Here is a 24611-nt window from a genome sequence, read left to right as displayed (position 1 = left end):
ATGTTAACACTATTTAAAAAATATTTAAGTAGAAATTTTTAAAAATCATATCCATGAACATTCATTTTGAAATGCATACGTATATTTAGACTTGAAGAAAAAGCATAAATTCAAAAATAACATCTCAAATATAAAAGCAACATTTCAAAGAACACCAAAAATTCTATCAAGTAGTATCTCTGAGATGGTGCCTTCCAAAGACAGCAGCTTACTCCTCTAAAGGTCAAGCAAAAAACACTGATCACCAAACCATGACTTCAAATGCTACTGGCATTCCAAACAAGGTGCTCACTATATTGGAAAAAAGATGAGTAAAATAGTGAAAACTACCACTGATCAAATCTAATTTATTTTCAAGATTTAATGGAAAGTAACAGTTTCAAAGACATAGTATCCCTTACACATACAGCTTTACAATTAACAAAATACTTCCCTATACATTTTGTTTACAAATAAATGTCCTAAAATTACAATATGTAACAACAAATACCTCCTGGAAGACATATTTGATTAAAAGAGGGTCAGAGAAGAACAAGTAATATAGCTTTTAATATAGTCTTCAAAGTGAAATATGTCTATTGCTCAATGTTTTACTGTTCCTCCAGCATTTGGAAAGGAAAAAGAGAAAAACCCAACACTCACTAAATAGCTCTCTGAATTTTAAAACTTCTGAGAAAAACTTTTGTTTTCACTTTAAAAACATTTTAAACAAAAAGTTTAAACAATTTACAAAACAAAGTTTCTACAATTAAACTACAGTTGACATTAATCCTGAGTTCTACCTTGGCAGGAACTACCTGATAGTCAAGTTACTTCCAACACTGTGCATTTAAGTTTTGACAGACTAAAGGATTTCATTAAACTTCCTGGCTTAATCGTACACTGTAAAAACAAAATGTCTGCATAGATTCCTTAGTGCTACAAATAAAAAGCTAAAAGAAACCATCAATCAAGAGTCTGTAATAGTGTCCAATCCAGTCCATGTCTTTGATATAAATTAGGTATTGTTTTTACCAGACACACCAGCAGACAGAAAATTAGGCATAATTTATTTGCACCATAAAATGTTTTATTTGAATAAGTTGTCAATATTTGTAAATCCAGATTGTACCCCCAAATCTGATTTTCAGCTTTTCTTGAAACACATACAAAGAAATGATAATAATGGATAATGCTTCTTTGCAATACCTATATAAGTTGAGGGTGGTCAATGCCCTGCTTACTAAGGCACTTTCTCTAATTCTATTCACACATGCACACTGTCTTTCAACAGGCATCCTTCTTGATACACTAAGTAAGCTCAGTAAAGGTATCTATGCAACCCCAATTCCTAGACTTCATATCATAATACCCAGATAGCAGCTCAAAAGGAACACTGCCTCTATAGGAAAAATAATTACCTAAGAAGCAAAGACACTCCAAAAACTATAGACTTGGGCTAGCTCTGAATCACTATGAAAACATCAACTCTTATCAAAGCCTGCCCTTTATCTTCTGACTAGCTTCAATAAAAAATTTGTTGCCCAATGATCAGAGTTAAATACCTACCTGGACCCACATGACAGAAGGAGAAAGCCTGACTCTCACAATATCCTGACCTCCACAAATTCATTGTGGACACATGTATACCAAAATTCACAAACACACAAAATATATAAATGAGTAAATTGGGGGACTGTCTTGAATCAAGTTATTTCAGTCAAAAGGACATAGGAAATCAAGGCAAATTTCTTTAAAACCTGAACACCAGTTTGCGAGGAAACAGTCTATTACTGTATTCTTAAAAGTGCACCTCAGGCTATAGTTTGAAAGACTCAAATGCAGAAAGCAAAGATGGTGTAGGATTTACCTAGTAGGAAAAAAGCCTGAAATTAGAAATCCATAAGTACTCGCTATATATTCTTATCATCACAAATATGCACATACACACAAGGCAATAAAATATTTCACAAAAAACAAGAGGCAACTTGTACATCTAAATTAACATTCACATACCCATCACTGTCCATCAAGCAATGATGAATTCTTTAATTAGATGAACCCCAATCTATAACGCTGACTGTTCAGACTGGGAGCAGGGAAATTAAGCATGTGCATACAATGCACATTGGGTGTTAACTCAGTGGCATAGGAGTCACAGCAAACTTGTGAAAGTGAGAGGACAAGCTTAGAAGTCAGTCACAGTCATCATCTTCTACCTTGAGACAGGGTCTCTGCTGTTTTCACTGCCATATACAGGCTAGCTCCCAATAGGAGTGCTAGGATTGACACAGATGCTCGTGCCATTTGACTGCCAGACTTTGACAGACTTTGATCCTGGGGACTTGAACTCAGGTCCTCACACTTGTGTGGCAAATGCTTTCATTCACTAGGCCATCTTCATAGTCCAAAAGAAGTGTTTTTTAATGACTGCATGATTTTTCTCTGCTTTCAAAATTTTGTTTTATTTTATTTCCCCAGGGTTTTCCACCTTACACTTGAATAACTAGGGAAGCTTTCATTTAAATGGCCTACCCCCTCTCCCGTTTTCCTATTTATCTACTCTTAAATCACTCTGAAACACTATCAATGTGTTGCTTCACATATCAAAAATTTAATTAGTTTCTCAAAGTCTTCCACCTCAAATCAGAATTGACAATTGCTTTTCAAGGCCTTGCATAGTTATTTCTAGTATGTTCTTCACTGCCTCTTACCATAAGGTCTTCTTTATGAACTTTTGTCTCTCTATGTGTTGCTGTTCCCATCTGGAATGCCATTTTTCTTCTTTAGAAAAAAATGTCTTCAAACTACTCCATAAAGAAAATAGTGCATCTGGTACAAGACTTATCTAACTAGACAGAAAATGTTTTCTCAAACCAAAAGCAGATTTATGCTTTTTTTCATCACAAATTGCTATATACTTTACAGGCATTGTAATTGCTGGCCTGATCACTACAAATCTGAAGTCAACATAGAAACAGTATCTTCCCCTAATGTCATGAACAAATGGTTAAATATCACCAAACCACTCTCTCTTCCCGTCCCTCTTCTGAAGAGGTAACTACTACCTCTCTCTCCCCTCACCTCCTTCTACTTTCCCCTTCTTCCCTTTCCCATCCATAAGCCACTAAATAAACTCTATATACCAGTCCCCAAATCACCAAACCATTTGTTCCTTTTGGTTTTTCCACACAGGGGTTCTCAGTGTAGCCACAGTTATCCCGGAACTCACTCTGTGGACCAGGCAGGCCTCAAACTCAGAGATCCACCTACCTCTGCCTTCCTAGTGTTAGCACTAAAGGTGTGTGCCACAACTGTGTGCTTGTTTCTAACTTTGAAAATATCCTTGGGTATCTTTTCTTGATGAGACTGCATAATCTGCTTTACAAAACAAATTTTATATAGTTCTTTATTTCTTCCCGCCATCTACTATAGAATCACATACAAAGCTAAATCAGTATATACACAATTGATAGATACTTTTTCTAAAATACAAAATAAAACCATCAAAAGTTAAGATATATATTTTTCAACATATTATGACTGATTAAAAGTTCATAATAAATATAAGTGTTAGTGGTATGCCCAGTTACAATAACAAAGAGCACCCACGCTCAAGTCTAGGGCTAGTTACAGATTACAAAGTGCTATGAAAGAACTATGCTGAGAGCTTTCTGAGTAACAAACAACTCTATCTGCTTTGGTGGGAAAATGTAGCTATTACCATATTAAAACCCAGCATAGGGCTGGAGAGATGGCTCAGAGGTTAAGAGTATCGCCTGCTCTTCCAAAGGTCTTGAGTTCAATTCCCAGCAACCACATGGTGGCTCACAACCATCTATAATGGGGTCTGGTGACCTCTTCTGGCCTGCAGGCAGACACACAGACATAATAAATAAGTAAATATTTTTAAAAAACAGCATATTTGTCTAAAATGGATAGATTGCTGCTTTTTTATTGAACCCAGGGCCTGGTATGTGCTAAACATGTGCTCTACCACTGAACTACGCTCCCAGCCCAAAATGATGCTTCCTTTTACTAGTGTAAACTTGAAGACAAGAGCATTCAATTCAGGTTTTCCCATTATTGACTGAAACCTGATAAATGCATACAAAGACAATAAAACGGTAATATTTGCAGGAGAGAAAAATAACAAGAGAACGAAAACCTACACATAAGTAAGCCTCTTCAAGCCACCCAGACAATTCAAGGCTATAGCTTTAAAGCTTCTTTTAAAGTACATTCCCTTCTCACCATCATCTATATCTACAAACTGCATTAGTAAACAAAAGAACCAGCGATTCCTGTGCAGTTACAAGGGGTGGGGATGGGGGAGGTGATTCCTGTTCAGATTTATCAGTGGTTACTATTAAATAGCATATACTATATAATACTATTCTTCAGCACCTACGTAAAATTTTCCTTCTGCCTATACTAACCACAAAGGCATCTTAAGCATGTATTTTGGACTTTCCTCTCTCAATTTCCTGCATTTTACTCTATTCTCTATTTTCTGAGCTCATGGTTGGCTCCATAATCATCACTACATCCTAAATAATTCTGTTACGAAGTTATTTTAAAAATGCCTTCTCAAGAAACACTGAAAAACTTCTGGTCCATACAAAACTCAGAAACACTTAAAGCAACATTAATATCTTCATCTTAGAACAGATACATGCAAGGCTAAAATATACTGTCCTTTGAAAGTGCATATTACAAATGAGTCATAATTTTAGTCTAATAAATAAAGTTAAGTTAGTCTTAAACATACTTTATCATGTAGCACTGTTATGAGTATACAATTTATTATATAAATTTGATGCTATATAAGTGGGATAACTGAAAGTTCAAAACAAAAAACAAAAAACCTGACAAACTATAGTATACTAAGTAACAGGAATACAGAAAGCCTAACATTCATTTCAATACTAAGGTTACTTACGATTACAAGTAGGTGCCAGGGTTGCAATCAAAATTAATTAGTCACTTACTTAATGCTTTGGTAACAGCAGCATACATAACAGAATTTAGAGAAAACCTGGGCGCTGAGCATCATTGTACATCAATCTTTTAAAAACACTCACCTTCAAATGACTACATTCTACGTTACACAGAGAACACAAATGTGGAAATATTCTTGGAGATGCTGCATAATAATCATTCATCATAGAAGGGGTTGGCAGTCTCTTCATTTTCTGGGCACCAGCTTGTGTAAACTTTGGTAGCCACGAAGCTTTCACAATCCCAAACGGAGACCGAATGGGCAGGTCAGCCTCTGATTGGTAACTCTTTTTACTTCCTCTAGGTCCAACATCTGCATCAGCTGAACTGATCACGGGCTTCTGTGGGATCCGCTCTTGCTGGCTTAAAGCTGAAATTAATTCAGAGGAAAAGGATGGCTGGTTCACAGATGGAGGAACAAGAGACTGACTCATTGTCTGGCTAACTGTTTGGCTAAGAGACTGGCTGACGGACTTGACAGGCTCAAGGACTGACTGTCCTGAAATGTGTAAGCCTGTCATTTTGGTTCCACTCTCAGCTGGGAAAAAGGACTGACTTGAGGACTCACCAGGGAAGTCCATCTGACGAAACACATCTTCCACAGGAAACACGGAATTACACGTCACATTTGGAGAGGGAACAGTTGAAGAAATGTTCTCCTGCGACCGAAATTCATTCTTGACCTCATCAGTTGGAATTTCAGGATCATAAATACGTACTTCAAGTGGATCTTCTGTATAACCATATTTGCTTGCATGCCCATAATCAATTACATTACTTGAAACTGCTTCTTTACCAAGTGTTTCCTTATTTCGGCTGTGAGAAGGTAAATTAGGTAATCGGCGCCCCATTTTTCGCATTCTTATATCCCTCAATATTAATGGCATATTTTCAGGAGTTAGCTGTTCATCAGGATAGCGACTAAGTTCTTCTAGGTCTTCATTTGATAATCCAAAACTTGCTAAGATACTTGAGGCACTCTCCTTTGTATAGCGGCTCTGTACTTTAGGACTCTGCTCTGTAACCTGGGTCACAGAACTCTGTTTCACTTCCACTGGTGGAGTTATATGAGGCTCATCATCCCACCGACTATTATGAGGTTTCCCTTTCTTTTGTTGTGCTTCAAGAAAATCCATTTTTTCTTTGGCTAATCTTGGATCAGTTCGGTGTTGAGTTACCTGAACATTCATTCTCTGTGGTCCCATGTTCTGATAAGATTCATGGACAGGAAATCTGTGTGGAATTCCACGGGCTCTCCCTGCTGGGTAAAATCTTGGAAGACCCATAGATCCAGGCCTCATAAATGGTCCTGGAGGCCTCATCCCAGGAGGATTAGGTGCTCTCGGCCTTTGAAGTGGAAAGGTCCCTCGAGGATTAAACCTGGGTCTCGACATGGCTACTTTCAAGAATGTCTGATTTAATAAACTATAAGGTGTTGTTGAACCATGTGAGGCAACGACATTCAGCTGCTGAAGCGCCAACTGAGTCTTAATCTGAGCAAAGTGCAAAGGAGATGGGCCCAACAGAAGTGGGTTTGCAATGCCCAGGCTCAAGGGATTCACAAGTGGTGCGAAATTTTCCAAGAATAACACAAAGCTGAAAGTTAAAACACAAATATTAGATCATTTTAACTCAAACTACTTCATGAAGTGGGTTCTACAGCCAGAGTAAAACATTTTGAAATAAAGCCATGATACCATTTGGCACTGCATATACTTCACAAAGTTTTAATTTTTCCCCTAAAACTTTCTCTTCTTTTCTGAATCCAGAACACAAACCCCAAATCTCAAGCCAGAGTTCGTGTATATTGCCGTGCACGATGTGCGGTGCTGGGTGCTGTCCTAGGTGCTGAGATGTAATTCACAAGTCCTTTTACATAATCTTGAAAAAGACTGAGGATTTATTTTGTGGTTTTATACTGAAAAAAAAAAGATGATGACATTAAAATTCTTAGAAATCCACATAGACTCAGTATTGTGTTATCAAACAAAAGAAAATTAAAAGAACTGTAACTTTAAGATTTTATTTGGACCCATTTTTCGAAGACACATTCTTCCTCAGAATCAGTCTTCACATCTACTAAATTCCACATGGCAATTAAACTAAATACTTATATTCCTGATACTGAACAGTTGATTCTGGTAAAGTAAAATTGTGTCACCAAGAATCTAATTACAAAAGTCTAACAAAGCAAGTGCAATGGCAGGGAATTCCTTTTAACATACAACATAACATGCAACAAAACCAGTCGCCCTGATCTTTCCATTGTTGAGAATACAGACAAAATACACAGGCAACGATGATTAACTTTATAGACAATGGCTATAAAGTGTTAGTTACTGTTCTAAGCATTTAACATGGATTTATTCATTTAGTTCTCACAACTCCCAGAGATACACATTGTTTTAAACTGAGAGATTAAGTAACACATAGACATATGATGCTGGGATTTGCATTCAAATCAAATTCAGACTTAATTTAGCCCCACACTCCATGCTTACAACCACTAACAGATGTAATAACACTATCCTACAGGTCTCAGACATTAAATTTGCTAACAGTGGTTGGTTACTGACCAAGTTCTCACATTGCCACACTACCCAGTCTAAACAACTTCAGGGAAAAGCAGTACTTCAGCTATCATTCAGGACCAAGTCAGCAGCCAGAGTGGGTGACTTTCCTCATCCATATACCTAAAGATTTACTTACTTTTAAATATATTCATGTGTTTTACTACATACATGTAAGTATGAGTGCCTGAGGAAACTAGAGGCATCATATCCCCCTGAATTAATTACAGGTATTTATGAGCTGTGTGCCACATGGGTGCTGGGAAAACCCAAATCATCTCTGCAGCCCCAATAGTTAGTTTTATAAGGTTCTAGGAATTAAATTCAAGTCCTCATACTTTATTTATGCATGTTAGTAAGATGAAAATATATTTGGGTAAAACATTCCCTCTTTTCAAATCCAATCATTTTGCATATTGCCAATTTCCCCCCTGGAGCTGAGACCTAATCAGTACTCTATCACTGAGCTAAATTGCCCAGCACTGCATTGCTTTAATTTTTGTAAAAGAAGAATTTTACATTATTACTGTTCAAACACCTAAAAGGATCCCATCCTTTTCAATTTTTGTATGTATAATGTCCAACAATCTAGGCAACCTCTCTCTACCACCTTTGTAATTTAGAAGGTATTTATTCCAGCTAGGCCTTTACACCTTTGTCTTCCCATTAAAATAACCAACTTGCCCTGGATGGTGACTTATTTGATTTTATACTTACTCTGCATGGTCAGCTTCCATTAAATTTTCCTTGACCACTAAGATCAGGTGAGTCTCAACATCTTAATTATTTCTTGAACCACTTTTGATATCTCTAGCTTATGATTTGCGTTAATAAAATACATGCCCTTCCCAACAATGCAGCACCAAGTGAAGTTATATGTTCTCTGAAAAACTTTTCTCCCAAGTATATAAAACCCTATTCAGAAGAACCTCAAATTTTTGTTCAAGTATTTAAAAGATCACATTCAAAGTTGTCATTGTTAATGTACATAAATCCGTTTTTTATATGCATCAATCTATGCGTGTGTTTGTATGGATGAATGTGGGATGTACCTGCCACATCACATATGTGGAAGTCAGAGGACAATCTTGGTTGTTACAGGTCTTTCCTTTCTACCTTGTTTGAAACAGGGTCTCTACCGTTTACTGTTGCACATGTCAACATATGCAAGATATATTGTAGGGCCAAGACTTTCTGGGGATACTACTGTCTCTACTTCCCATCTCCCTATAGTAATTCTGAAATTACAGAAGCTGGATACCACACCCAACTTTCCATGAGTCCTGGAGATCTGAACTCAGATCTTCATGCTTGTGTAGGAAGTGTTTTTCCCACTGAGGTATCTCCCTGGCCCCTCAGATTTCAAGTTAGAATGAAACACAAAAATAAAAATTGCCCAGGCTATGAATTCACCACAGCAAATTCAAAGTCACTATTTTAAAAATACTATTTGTAACAAACTCCAGAAATCACAAATCATAGACTCGCTTCTAAAAACAACTTTGTGCTCCTTAAAAAATAAGAACTGCTCGGTAAGCAGTTTTCAATTAGTTATTCTTTTAAATTTTTTGAGGGTGGTATGTGTGAATATGTTCACATGTTCATGTGTACATGGAGGTTGTCCTCAGTCATTCTCTACCTGATTTATCTTCTTTGAGGCAGGGACTCACTGGGTAGCTCTGGTTGTCCTCAAACTTACAGAAACCTGCCTGCCTGACAACAGACAGACCTTTTTCAAAAAAAGGTCTCTCTCATTGGACCTGGAACTCACTATTTTGGCTTTGCCAGTGAGCCATAGGGATTCTCCTGTTTCTGTCTCCCTAGCTTCTGTACCTGAGTGCTGTGGATCAAACTCAGGTTCTCATGCTTCATCTACAAGCACTTTATTGACAGAGCCATCTCCCTAGCCCCTATCCTATTTATACATCATCTTTTCCAGTTGATGAAGACTTTTACACAGCAAGAAGCACTAATTTTTTCAAATACTGTTTCCTCCCCCAAGTAAAACACAAATGGTACAGATTTATCAGCCATCTAATTACTATATGTTAACTATGAATAATTTTAAGTTGAAAAGAAGTATACTTGAATTTTTTAAAAAGCAAACCCTATGTATTCTTCAAAGTACCTAGCATCTTGGCCTTGTGGTGATATGAATGATACATTTATAGAATACAGATACCAGTTGTTTTATAAACTGTATTCTTCAAGACCTCTTAAGAGTAACAAGTGCCCTTAATCAATAAGCCATTTCTCCAGCCAACAAAGTATTATTCTGAAGTTATTCTAGGGTTGAACATCCAAGGCCTAAGCCATGCTAGCTAAGTGCTGCCACTGTATCCCCAGCCTATTTGGTGTTTTCGACTGACATTTTAGTCTCCATTTAATACTTTTCATAGCAGAATATTAAATTGTAAAATCATTTGAATTATTTTCCCTGATGAATGGTAATCTTAAAATTCCTTTCCATCTCCTTTAAAAACAGAAACATTAATCTGAAACAAAACTTCAGTATAATCAATCATTATAATCAATTATAAAAAAATCCTTTTAGCAAGTAATAACAATGACAGTAAGAAAGCTCAATGGTTAAGGCACTTGTTGCCAAGCCTCAACTTAAATTTAATCCCTGGAATCTACACGGTAGAAGGAGAGATCAACTCCTGAATGTTATCCTCTGACTGCCACAGAGCTTGTGGCACACCCACCCACAAACATAAACACAAAATAAATAGGTACATTTAAAAGAGAAGAAATCAATAGCAGAAATGGGTTTCTTGGCACAAGTATGAAGAAATAGTTACACAGATTAAAAAGACACTGCCATTAGATCCCATGAAGTATTTCTGTGATGGAGGAGGGTCATCTGTCTATGTGTTACTCTCATTGGTTAATAAAGAGGCTACCTTGGCCTTTGATTGATAGGACAGCAACTTAGACAGGCGGAGTAGACAGAACAGAATGCTGGGAAGAAGAAGGCAGTGAGGCAGTCACCATGATTCTTCAACCCGAGACAGATGTAGGCTAGAATCTTTCCCGGTAAGCCACTACCTCGTGGTGCCACATAGATTACTAAATATGGGTTAAAGCAAGATGTGAGAGTTAGCCAGTAAGAGGCTAGAGCTAACGGGCCAAGTAGTGTTTAAATGAATACAGTCTGTGTGTTTTTATTTCCGGGGCTAAGCTAGCCGTGCGGGAGCAGGGTGGGATGAAAAGCAGGCCTGCTCGCTTCATCACTACATTTCTAGAATATCTACTTTCTTGGAAAATCAAGAACTGCCTGTATAATTGTATCTTTCAGAAGGAAGGGTGACTGATGTTCTTCCTAAGTATCAATAAATATAAAATTTCTTAGACTCTAGATCACCAAAAGTTAGCCAGTCAGATCATTATGGTTCTACTAAGTTGAATTTATATCAACTCCTACACTTTGGGCAGTGAGATGGCTCAGTGGGTAAAGGTATCTGTCACACAAACATGATTACCTGACTTTGATCCTCAGAATCCATGTAAAGGTGGAAGTACAGAAAGTAAAAGCTGGCTTCTGGCCTCCACCTGTATAATCTGACACGTGTCCACAAACATACATATTAATACATTAATTTTTTACAACCTTACACTTGAGACTTTATAGAGTTTCATGTTTTCAATGCTGTTTAATAGTCATCTCACTTGAGATAAACAAAATCCCTGAAAGCAGATAGTTCCTACAACACACCAGTTTACAGATTAAGCCTTAGAACAGAGCTAAGAAGTAACCACATTTCAACAAAACCTACATTGCCCCCTTCGCTGTTCTTTTCATGCTGTATCCCAAATAATAAAATAAATTTATTTTATAGTTTTCTAATTATTAAAAAAATGCTCTTTACCTTTCATCAAAAGCAAGGAAAAAGAAAAAAATATCCCATAAACACCCAAAGAAAAGTTTTCTTTAAACTCATCACAAAAGGAAAATACTATTTTAACATTGTTTTTCTAGGTCTATTACCTCTATCTTACTTTACTTTATGCTGTTCTGTTAGAACACAACTACAAAATATATCAATTCACTTTGGCACTTAGGAACACAGCTATGGCAATAGTCACTTAATACAGCAGTCCAATTGTTTGTTTAATCACAAAAATAACATGCATTCTGTGCTTTCTTCCATTTGTTGACCTCTTCTAACATACAGACAGATCCATTTAGCCTACTCTCTAATGTCATTAGCTCTGTTGTGTTGTATTGTTTCTCAAAAGAGGCACAGTCACAATTTAAGCGTTACAGTGTGGCTTATATTACGTATCATGTTAGATGCTGCCAACTGGCAAAATGTATCATTTTTAAGGAATGGTCAAGCAAACACAATCAAAAGCACTACCTGGCATCATTAAAAGCAGCACTAACTTTCCTACTACTTGAAAAGATGGATGAATATAATGGCTTCAGATCTAAATTTTAAAACCAAAGATGAGGGCTGGAGAGATGGCTCAGCAGTTAAGAACACTTGCTGTTCGCCATGTTCTTCCTAAGGACCCAGGTTTGATTCCCAGCACTCATGTGAGGCAGCTCACAAACATCTATAGCTCTACCTTCAGAGGATCTGATGGCTTTTTTCTGGCCTTTTCCGGCACCTGCACACACATGACATACAGACACACACATACACACAAATAGATCTTTAAAAGATTTTAAAACAAGACCAGCTGGTACCATGCAATGCTAGGGACAAATCACCATTAGACTACATATTAAAAACCCCAAATAGTAGTAAATCTAATAGCTATTCCTAGGAAAAGCTTTTTGAAAATATAAGTATAATAATCAGATAACTTTATTTTTTACTAAAAAATTCTATATTAATAAATGCATCTCCACAGCATAACAATGATTTGATGATAAAAGATACTCTCCTGAAAACAGACAGATAGTCTCACCTACCTTGCTGTCCTTAACAAACATAGTACATTAGGACCAGGACAATGAATCAGTAAATATCAGGACCTGGATATGATTCTCAAAGCTGGGTGTAGTCATGCACTGGGGAGACAAAGAGGCAAATCTTTGGGTACTCACTGGCCAACCAGTCTAGCATACTTGTTAAGTTCCAGATCAATAAGAGACAAGGTCTCCAAAAAATAAAAATACTGGGCTGGGGAGATGACTCAATCATGTTAAGAGGGTTTGTTACACTGCACAAACATGAAGAAAGACCTGAGTTCAAACGCACCGAAGTCACACAAGTGGGGGGGGGGCATCCCAGTGCTGCAGAGAGATAGATACAACAGCATCATTGGAACTTGCTGGCTACCAACTTAATTCTAGATTCAGCTAGACCCAACTTTACTGGAATAAGGTGCAGAGTGATAAAAAGAGGGCACACAAAGGTAAACAGCAACTGAAGAACATCCATACACAAACACACACACACACACACACACACACACACACGTACATACAGACACACAAATAAATGAATTAGCTTAAGAGAAACTACCTGATTCAAGCTGGAATAAAAAAAAAATCCCTGGAATTACTAAGTCATAATTACAAATGAAAAAAGGGCTTAATGTTTATAAGACTCAAATGCTGCTGAGAACTGTATTTACCACCTTATTGAGAAAGCACAAGCACTAAAACAAGAAAAAGTTCGCACAATGCAGGGAAGTAGTACCAAAAGGTAAACAACACTGAAGGTTTGGATGCCCAGCTATAGTTGCTTCTGAGATGCAACTGCACCCTTGTCCACCAACCTTGTGGTTATATACTTCTCTCATGTAGAATATGGGCCAAAATTGTTTCCATCTCCCTAAAGGGCTTTGGTTACAACATGCTAAAGTAAGAATACATAACTAACTATGCCTTAAAGTGTCAAAAACATTAAGCTACAAAAGAGCATATAGAGCAGTGGTTCTCAACCTGTGGCCCATGACCCCTTTGGGATAGAACAGTCCTTTCACAAGAGTCACATATCAGATATCCAATATATCAGATATATACACTACAATTCATAACAGTAGCAAAATAGCAACAAAAGTAATTTTATGACTGGGGTCACCACAACATGAGGAACCATATTAAATGGTCAGAGCATATGGAGTGGTGAGAACCACTGATACAAAGAGTATCTTTCTTGGGGGTGGGGGAGGAGAACATTACTTATGGTTACAAAACACAAGAGTGACAGTAGAGAAAACCAGTTACTCATAAAATGTTAAATGTTAGTAATACTAAGAGGACACGGGAACATTTCAAGTAGGACATCTTTTGAATGGTCTTGACCTCAGGAGGCATGTGAAAACAAATCAGTAAGAATGGAAAGGGAAAAAAAATATCTTTATCTAAACTAAAAGGAAATCGGCATAGTCATATTTTACACAAATAACCACAATCCACCTAAGGGGAAAAAGAAAACTAATCCAAGTAAGTAACGAATTCACTATCAATTTAAATATTCTTTTCAGTAATATGGACAAAACAGTTCCAAAAGAGTTCATTGCTGCTGAACTGAACAGAAGTAAATGTTTTCATGGTGTTTGAAACCAGAGTTTCTCACTGTGGAAGACAAGATATACAAATAAGAAGTGGGAGGAAGCAAGAAAGAACTAAACAGTAATAAAGTACAAAATACTGGCATCTATACTAACAAATTAACTAATGAAAGAGAAGGGAAAGTTCTTTGGAGAGGAGAAGGTAGAAAAGGAAAAGTCATCATTTTAGAACTATCAGTAAAGAATATCTTTGAAAAAAAGCCAGGCAGTGGTGGCATACGCCTTTAATCCCAGCACTCGGGAGGCAGAGGCAGGCGGATCTCTGTGAGTTCGAGCCAACCTGGTCTACAAGAGCTAGTTCTAGGACAGGCTACAAAGCTACAGAAAAACTCTGTCTCAAAAAAACAAAAAAGGGAAAAAAAGAAAAAAATAATGTATCTTAGATAAGAATCTGAGCAAGTGTTATACACAGAATGAGTGGGTGATGTACAAGACATTTCTATGTTTTCAAATGTCTCTCCTCAGCAAACAATTTAACCAACAAATGATGAAACATCATCATCCATGAAGGGTTGATGAACATATGCAAGTGCAAGTCAGATCTTATACATAACACCACTGTGTTTAATTAAGAATACCAGACGAATCCAAAATGACAAATAGTCTATGAAAGCATTCCAGATTAAGCAAGGATAAAAGAGACATGACAACTACATGTAGTATCTGGCCCTAGACCAATCCTATACTTAAGTGAGGAAAAAAATCTATAAAGAGCACTAATGGGTGAAGCAACAAACCAGATTACAGACTAAATAATATTATCAGTTCAATTTAAATGCTAAGTATTTTAGAGATAAAGGAGCACAATGTACAAAATGTAATGTCAAATAATGAGAGAAAAGAAAAAAATTCATTTTCTTGTCAGAGCTTAAATTCACTCAAAACTAATGATCCAACATTTTATGTCCATCACTGAACTATATAACTTCTTAATTGTAACCTAGCTCAAAAAGATTTCAAACAAAACACAAAGCAGGTAAATTGCAATATAATGAAGAACATTACCTGCAAATTTTATTTGGCCCTTCTTTTTCTAAATCATGTACTCTCCCTAACTACTGACTGTTAGTCAGCCAGTTACAAAATCCATAATAATTTAATCCTTGGGGATATTTCCACTGATTCGGACATACCCTCCCAAACTAGGAGGAGTGCCAATGACTGATTTCATACAAAACTGGTTCACTCCCATTAAGTAAAACTTAACACTATCAACTAACTTTAAAGAGGTAGCACACACACACACACACACAAAGTCTAAAAACTTAGACCCTAACAAAACAAATAAAAGAACTTTGACCATATATTCAGTGTTTCCATCCTGATTCTACTGTTTATTAACAATGTGGCACTAAGAAAGCAGAGCGTAATTTGAAATGGGAATTTAAAAATATATTAAGGATAGCTCAGCAAGTAAGAGCCTTTGCTATTCTTGCAGAGGACCCAGGTTTAGCTTCCAGCACCTACATGGTAGCTTAGAATTGTCAGTATCTCCAATTCCAGGGGATCCAAAGTTCTCTTCTGGCTCCCTCAGGCACTGCACACACATGGTGCACAAACATACATTCAGGCAAAACATTCATATACAAAAATAAAATTTAAAAAAACTCAAGAATATGCTGTGAAAATCAATTAATATTATAAATTCTGGCATGCAATAGATACTCAACATTAGGTAAGTAAACAAAATGTTTTTAAGCAGATAGGGTTCTTTTATAAAGCTTTTAATAACATATAGGCAACTCTTGAAAACGCTGTATTAGAAACACTGAATTTACACTCCTGCCTTTCTCTCAACAATTCCTAACCTGAGATCTAGCAGTGAACAATTCTATCCTCTAAGTACATATTTGAAGTTACATCAAAATACATAGATACAAACGTTGATGAGGCAAGGCCTTACTTATCTATTATTTAATGTATAAGAAACAATGTTTCTTGAATAAATAAAAAGTAGTTGAGGAACTTATAAACAAACTTAAGAGATATATCAAGCAATTACAAGAATAAACAAACTGCTCCAGTTACAAATCTACTTAGGTCCTGACTTCAAAAACTTTAATAGCTGCAGACGTGGTAGAGGGGAAATTTCAATACCGTCTGAATGGCTGATTATTAAGAAACTATTATTAGCAAAAATAAACATTTATTAGTAGTTGTTACTAATGATCTTATATAAGCAATTTACCCCTAAATATTTTTTTTAATTTTGATCTGAGTTGTTGGAACTGATTAGATACTAGACCCAGAGCCTTTAATCCCAGCACAGGGAGAGGCAGGTGGAGCTCTGTGAGTCAAGGCCACCTTAGTCTACACAAGAGTTCAAAGTCAGTCAGGGTTACAAAGAGAGTGTCTCAAAAAAAAAAAAAAATCAAAACAAGTAAGACTTGTTTAAAATAGGGTAGAAGTAGAAACTTGACAAGACTGACCATTTGTTAGCAATTACTGAAGCTGGATGATAGTTACATGGATAAGTCATATAATTCTTTTTACTTGTGATATTTACTTTCTTATTTATTATGTATACAATATTCTGTCTGTGTGTATGTCTGCAGGCCAGAAGAGGGCACCAGACCCCATTACAGATGGTTGTGAGCCACCATGTGGTTGCTGGGAATTGAACTCAGGACCTTTGGAAGACCAGGCAATGCTCTTAACCTCTGAGCCATCTCTCCAGCCCCATGATATTTAATTTTTATGTAATAAACAAATTAATCTGATAGCAGACGTTCGTAAATGAACATCTGAGGGGTGAAAGTAGGAGGACCTAGAAGCTGAAGCCAGTCTGAGCTACATAGCAGGATTCTGTTTTAAAATACAAAAATAAATTCAAACAAAAAATCGCAATTTTCACTAAGCAGAGACAATTTTAAAAGCTACTTGAAAGTTTAATAAAAATAAAACTAAGAAAATAAAAAATATAAAGACTTACTGTAGGACTGGACCATAAAGTAGTTTAGTTTCTAAGGGCTGAAAAATAATCAAAATATATATGCCCCAAGATAATCACTAAGATCACGTATGTACATTGGGGCTGTCTCTCCTATGCTTCCCATTCTTATCAATCCAAATTTATTATTCTTGACCCTCAGGGAATCCATGTGACTATGGGTTTTAATTCTACACCTTATCTTTTCTCATTAATCTTTACACTATTCTCTGCTGATTTTTCTAGTCTTTCCTCCCATTTGGACTTTCAACCACAAATTTCAAATGGAACAAAGCTAAAACAATAAAAAAGTTGGATATAAATGAAGGCTTATTAACTTAGTCACAGAAATTTTTTCCTTTTGCTGACCTCTAAACTATCACATTTTAATGTTCATTAGCTCCCTTTTCCTTGAAAAACAACCCAAACTGTGGGGGTACCTATATATTAGAAATACTGCCTCTTTATAGCTTTCATTAAGAAACTGGACAGTCTTATTCAAACCTTACAACGGCAAGGCACAGTAAATTAAGTATTTTAGGCTCTGACACTTAGGAGCTGAGTTCACGTATTCAATACTCATGCATCCAATACATGCCAGTTACTCAGACACAAAGAGTAACATAATTGTTTAATTATTACAAAGCAAGCTCAAGTCATCAATTCCAGCACTTGGAGTTACATCCTGCCTCGGCCTCCAAGTCCAAGGCCACCCTGCTCTGATCTACATGATGAGTTCTAGGATAGTCTGTGCTACCCAGCAAAATCTTGTAAATAAATAATCAACAAACTATTACAACAGATTCTGGTAAGTGAAATAAAAGGAATGTATAAACTTGATAGACGCAAAACATTGTCAAGTTTGATAACTTTCAATTCTATTAATTTAATCTAAATTCCTTTTTTTTAGTTGAAAGGGAGTATCTATAGGCTGCAATTTTCTATGAAACAATATTACCTAGTTACGTTAAACTTAAAAAAAAGTACAGCTGAAATTCCTCTATGATAACATCTAAGAAACATCTATGGATAGGAGCATTCCAAACTCCATCTCAGTGGTCATGCATATAAAAAGAAACCCCAAGAAGGAAGTAGTGTTACTTTACAAATAAGAAAACAAAGTTCAGAAAAACCAAAGCAATTATTGTCTCACAAATAACAGTAAGAAAATAACCGATTCGAATCGATAACTTCTGGTTCCAAAGCCTATTCTCTGTACATTAAACTCGTCATTTTTGTCTATTACATAAAATTAAAATGTCGAAAATATCCTTAGAAAACTCTTAAGACATCCAGAAAGAGGTGACTGTGAAAACCTTTTTTAAGCACAAGCCACAACAAATGCAAAAACTAAAATTAGTATACAAGGTAATACATGTGTCAAATGAATACATTTTGAAACAGTTTATCAAAAGAAAAGACTTTTGTGATTTCTTTCAGCTGTTTTATCTTTACCCACTGGTTTCAACACAAATAACAAGGTCTAGCATATTATAGTTTTTACATTTTGGATTCCACATATCTAAAAGTACACATTACAGAATATGGGAATATAAAAGTCAAATTTTATAAAGGAGAATGCAATATATGCCCATTAAATCTGAACTGTATAATCATTAACATTTTGAAGAACGTAATAAACAAGTTTATTTTTCTGTGTCAACGTCCTTATATTTTTTGTTGAAATCTTTTTTCACTTTATCATTTTAAACTTGTAAACTGAAGCAGTAAACACAACTTCCTTGAAAAGCGAGTTAGCCCTTCATACACAACAACGGGAATGGGGTGGAGATTTTGTGTGTGTGTGTGTGTGTGTGTGTGTGTGTGTGTGCGCGCGCGCGTGCACAGTTTCAAAACTGATTTAGGAAAGATGAATTCGCATGGTTAGATGGATCCCGGTGACAAGCTTTTTTTCTTTTTTTTTTTTCAGAACTTTTCATACTGAGTATTCCTTTCAGAATTCCCAAACTGCCAAAGGGTAATTTTAATACTAAATAGCTCAAGGCTACAATCATTGTCTAGCTCAAAGATTTTGTAATACTGAGACTCCCTCATAGGCAATTACTTCAAACAACAAAGGATGTCTGAAACATCCTCGGGGATGAGAGTCAGTAGTATAGACATCTCCTGGAACAAAACAGGCCCAAGTCTGGAAACCACACCAACACTGGCAGTTATCCCTGACGTGCGGTGTTCACGACTCCTCTTAAGAATGTGGAAGTGTCACCGCCATTTACGACATCCTAGAGCCGACATTCTCGGCTTCGCTGCTCACTGGGGCGCTTGGTCCGCAACACCGCACGCCCCCACCCCAGCCCCCCTCAAGGACGCGGTTCCAGCAGGGCTAAGGGAGCACGCGGCCCACAGGGGCTCCGAAAGGCGCCCGAGCACGGCGGCCGCCCCGACCGGCTCGCTGTCAGGCCGGAGGAGCGGCAGAACCGCGGCGCAGAGGAAGGGGCGTCCGGACCTCCCCGAGGGCGCCGCCCGCTCCTCCGCAGGCGGCGGCATCTGGCGGCTGCGCCCAGCGGCTCTGCGGCGCGACGGCGCGGTGGGTGAGTGGCGAGGGGAACGGACTACGGCCGAGGCCCACCCAGGGGTCCCTCCGCTCCGCCTGCCCCCGCCGCCGCCATTTTGTGCGCAGCCGCTGCGACACATACAATAGTCGGCCGCAACCTCAGAGGGACGGCTCGGGGCCTGCGCCCAGGGCCTCTGCCTTCCAGCCCACGGCTCCCCGCAAGGCAGCCGTCCTACCTATGCCTACCGACTAACAGCTGGGTCTCATCCGTGCCGCACACAGTTTAGCACTCAGCCTCCAGTCACGACGACGAAGCAGCCACCTCCTCCAAAGGGCTACACGCATGCGCACCTTCTCTTAGTTTCCTTGTCCACTCATCGCGCCTGCGTGCCTCGGGCCAGGCGTTCGCTGGAGACGCTACCCGGGCAGGGCCGCACTCTGCCAAGAGGGGGCGATCGCCTGATTTGGCTGGCCCTGAAGCTGTAGCGGTCTGGGTACCATCATTCAGGTCCTTGCCCGCCACCCCTCCCCCACCCCATCCCCCGTCCCGCAAACCATGCTGGTCTTTAAGCCTCCTCTTTGTCATGAACTCTTCCCTGATCACTATTTCCCCAGAATCACAAAGTAACGTTCACGTCGCACTTATAAGCATATTAATTTAAATATGTTAGGCATCCCCAGCCTTCATCTCTTGACCTTTTTTCTTTTGAGATTTCGGTCTCACCATGCTGCCCTGGATGGTCTGAAACTTCCTATGCATACTAGGCTGGTTTCAAACTCAACAGATTTCACCTGCCTCTGCCTTCCAAATGTTGGAATTAAAGGAGTGTTCCACTACACCCAGACTTATCTCCCTACCTTTTAAAATGGGAAATTAGAATGGAATGAAAACTCACTAAGATAAAAGCCTAACATTGGAAATCCTCTTATGTAATTTCACAATTCAAACAAACAAAATACCTGGGTGGTAAATATTTATCTTGATTTTTACCCATGAAAAATCTTGGATTAAGAAAAATTTTTTAAATCGTCTCTTCGATGCCCTGTCTTCTCAAGTTGACTCAATTATGCCAATGGAAACAGGCACTGCAAAAAAAAAAATAAGGCAAAATTCAACCCTTGCCAACTAGGCAACACGCAGTGACACACTACTTTGAGACTTTCACATCTGTTTTATAGACCACAATATTCACATCAAAACAAGCAGAGGAAGCCTGGCTTGGTGGTGAACACCTTTAATCCCAGCTCAGGAGTCAGAGGCAGGTGGATCTCTATTGGGCTAGCCTGGTCTACAGATTCCATCTCAAAGGCCAGTCTGGGATACACAATGAGTTTGAGGCCAGGTGAGTGAGAGGGAGAGTAAGACACTGTCTCAGACAGGAGCTTCTTTAATACCTCTTTCTCACATCTAATGACTGTCATTTATCAGAAGATAATTTTTAAAAAAAGCTTATTTTTGTCAGGCATGGTGGCACACACACATTTAATTACAGCACTAGCACTCAGGAGGCAGAGGAAGGCAGATCTCTGTGAACTGAAGGCCAACTTGGTCTAAGTAGAGAGTTCAGTAATGGGAACTGAACTTGAACCCTCTGGAAGAAAAACAGTACACACTCTTAACCATTGAGCCATCTCTCTAGCCCAGAAGATAATTAATATATACAAAGAATATCTTCTATGTGTGTTGATGGTATAGAGGTATGCCTTACAAAGAATATTTATCTTTTGTTAAATTTAGTTTAACTCCTTTAATATTCTCTCTCTCTTTCTCTCTCTGTTTTGTTTTTTGAGACAGGGTTTCTCTGTGTAACAGTCCTAGCTGTCCTGGAACTAACTCTTGTAGACCAGGCTGGCATCAAACTCATGGAGATCCGCCTGCCTCTGTCTCCCAAATGCTGGGATTAAAGGCTTGCGTCAACACAGCCTGGCTAACTTCTTTAATATTCCCTCTCTCTGCCATTATAAACTTTAAATTTTCATGCAATCAAATATATCTGTAGGACTCAGCCATGACAAGCTCAACAGAGGCCCAAATCTCAGTAGTTTACCCTAAGGCAATACCTGGTTCCAAGAAAGCCCACAAACAGAGACCACCCAGGCACCACCCAAAAACAGACCATCCAGAGGAAATTCCTAATGTTCCAAACATTGTAGATAGGATCACCTATCAAAACACACCCATTGCTTTACACCAGGGCATCCCTAAAACAAATGTCAGCCAATCAGGGGTCCTGAACCTTAGAAATCCCTCACCCCAACCTTTGCTATTATAAAATCCCCAACTGAGCTCAGGGCTCTGTGATCACGCAAATACATTGGACACACAGAGAGTCCAAGTTTGAATTTGAATAAGAATAAAGGCTCTTTGCTTTTACATATAGTACTCGGACTCCTAGATAGTTTTTGGGGGACTCTGTGATCTGGGCATAACTATCATTTTTTTCTTCATGAGTTCTGCATTTTCAAAAACAATCTAAAAATTCAATGCAATCCCCATCAAATTCCAACACAATTCTTTACAGACCTTGAAAGAACAATACTCAAATTCATACGGAAAAACAAACAACCTAAAATAGCTAAAACAATCCTAGACAAAAAAGAACTGCTGGAGGTATCACAATCCCTGATTTCACACTCTTCTACAGAGATATAGTAATAAAAAACAGAATGGTATTGGCATAAAAACAGAGACCTTGATCAATGGAATCAAATCAAAGACCCAGACATAAATTCGCACACCTATGAACACCTGATTTTTGACAAAGAAGCAAATTATACAATGGAAAAAAGAAAGCATCTTCAACAAATGGTGCTGGTCTAACTGGATGTCAGGGTGTAAAAGAATGCAAATAGATTCATATCTATCACCCTGTGCAAAACTCAAGTCCAAGTGGATCAAAGACCTCAACATAAAACCAGATACACTAAACCTGATACAAGAGAAAGCGCGAAATAGCCTTGAATGCATTGACACAGGAGACAGCTTCCTGACTAGAACACCAATTTCACAGGCAAAGAGCAACAATTAATAAATAGGACCTCATGAAACTGAAAAGCTTCTGTTAGGCAAAGGACACCGTCAATAGGACAAAACAGAAAGAAGCCTACAGAATGGAAAAAGATCTTCACCAACCCCATATCTGACAGAGCAATAATTTCCAAAATATATAAAAAACTCAAGAAACTAGACATAAAACACCAAATAATCTAATTAAAAAATGGGGTACAGATCTAACCAGAGGATTATTAACAGAGAAATCTCAAATGACAGAGAAACACTTAAAGAAATGTTCAACATCCCTAGCCATCAGGGAAATGCAAATCAAAACAACTATGAGATTCCATCTTACACATGTCAGAATGGCTGCGATTAAAAAAAAAAAAACACAAGTGACAGCTCATGGTGAAGAGGATATGTAGTAAAGGGAACACTCTTCAATTCCTGGTGGGAATGCAAACTTGTACAGCCACTTTGGAAATCGATATGGCAGTTTCTCAGAAAATTGGGACTCAATCTACCTCAAGACTCAACAATACCACTCTTGGGCATATACCCAAATGATGCTCCACCATGCCACAGGACACTTGCTCAACTATGTTCGTAGCAGCTTTTTTTGTAATAAGCACAAACTGGAAATAATCTGGGTGTCCCTCAACAGAAGAATGGAAAAAGAAAATGTGATACATTTACATAATGGAGTATTACTCAGCTGTTAAAAATAGTGGCATCATGAAATTTGCTGGCAAATGGATATAACTAGAAAAGATCATCCTGAATGAGGTAGCCCAGACCCAGAAAGACAAACATAGTATGTACTCACTTATAAGTAGATATTAGCTGTTAAGTAAAGGATAACCATGCTACAATTCACAAACCCAGAGAAACTAATTAACAAGGAGGGTTCAACAGGGGATGTATAACTCTCACTGGGAAGAGAAGAAAATAGAATAGAGATAACCTGTGGTAATGGGAGAGGTTCTGGATTGGTATGGGCTAGGGATAGGAAGAGGAGGGATCAGGTCAGGAAATGATGGAGGGAGAAAGTACTGTGAAAGACAACTGGAATCATGGGGCATTTCTGGGATGAGCTATAAACCCAGTTCAATGGGAACTCTCAGGAATCTATTAGGGTGACCCTAGCTAAGATTTCTAACAATGGGGAATGTGGAGCCTTACTGTGGTCTGCAAGAAATCATCCAGTGAGATTTCAGCTGATAGAGCAGAAGGCTTACCCACAAGAATGAGTGCATTCTGATGGAGATAAACCCAGTTCACAAGGCACTATCAGCTGATTCTTACAGTAGATCTCTTGTGAAGCTATAAGCACTCTCCCTTGGTGCAAGATTCAGCAAAGCATGGCTCATTGGGCATGATTCTTTCGCATGTACTGGTATATTAGGTCACACACCCCTGCTCTGTGGGACCCGCAGTAAGAAATTTAGTCACACAGCCAACAACCTTTGTAGGCCCATATTTCTATATGGTGTGGCAGCCAGGCTCTGAAACCACAGGCCCCACCTGAGGTGGTCATGTAGCCCTGCAAACAGGCTGCACTGCCCTAACAAAGAGTTAGGATGTTGTTGCACCTTTCTTAGTAATTTGGAGGATGCCTGATAGAGATGCTAATTCAAACTTACGTGACAACTAGCATACACAGCAGACAGGTAGTTGTGGACATCACTGAAAGCCATTCACCAGGTTACCTAGGAGACAGAATGTAATGTATTTCCCCCAAGTTAAGTTTTGGTATAAAGACTGGAGAAGAAAACAAGAGGAATTCTTCAGGATGTAAACTCAGGACTTCATGAGGGACCACTGAGAATCTCCCTCCCAATAAAGCCATGTGAATTGTGTCTTTATTTCTGTGCCTCCACGCCAGTCCAGAGAGATAGTTTATGTTGGGATCTGGGTTGAGAGACTTAATTTAGAATCCAGGCTGCCACCGGACCCCAACAAACCTTGGTTCCCACAGTCTAATCTCCCCTTTCCCCCTAACATACATTAGAATCCACCTCCCTGCAACTCTCTTCCATTTGGCAGGACATACAGTCAGGAGTCTTTCATATAGATCACATTTGGGAC

The 24611-nt window shown here is 38.2% G+C and overlaps 1 protein-coding gene across 11 annotated transcripts in view; it reads right to left on the bottom strand.

Annotated features, from left to right (window-relative positions):
- Window positions 1–19867, bottom strand: part of Znf638 (zinc finger protein 638) — a 72162-nt gene extending 52295 nt beyond the window's left edge. For 8 of the 11 annotated variants that reach the window (XM_038320837.2, XM_042054608.1, XM_042054609.1 and 5 more), the window contains exons 1-2: window positions 19775–19867; window positions 5064–6576 (exon numbers count right to left, since the gene is read on the bottom strand). In XM_038320837.2, coding sequence (XP_038176765.1) covers window positions 5064–6374 — 1311 coding nt within the window. In that variant the 5' untranslated portion in view covers window positions 6375–6576; window positions 19775–19867. Of the gene's footprint in view, window positions 1–5063; window positions 6577–6677; window positions 6899–19764 lie in introns of all 11 variants that reach the window. The other 3 variants (XM_038320846.2, XM_038320839.2, XM_038320838.2) reach the window with 3 other exon arrangements.
- Between the last annotated feature and the right edge of the window lie 4744 nt (window positions 19868–24611).

This window comes from Arvicola amphibius, chromosome 2, assembly GCF_903992535.2.
Source record: "Arvicola amphibius chromosome 2, mArvAmp1.2, whole genome shotgun sequence".
Lineage (NCBI taxonomy): Eukaryota > Metazoa > Chordata > Mammalia > Rodentia > Cricetidae > Arvicola > Arvicola amphibius.
Note: the sequence above shows the minus strand (reverse complement) of the source record. Positions and strands in the feature narration are given on the sequence as shown.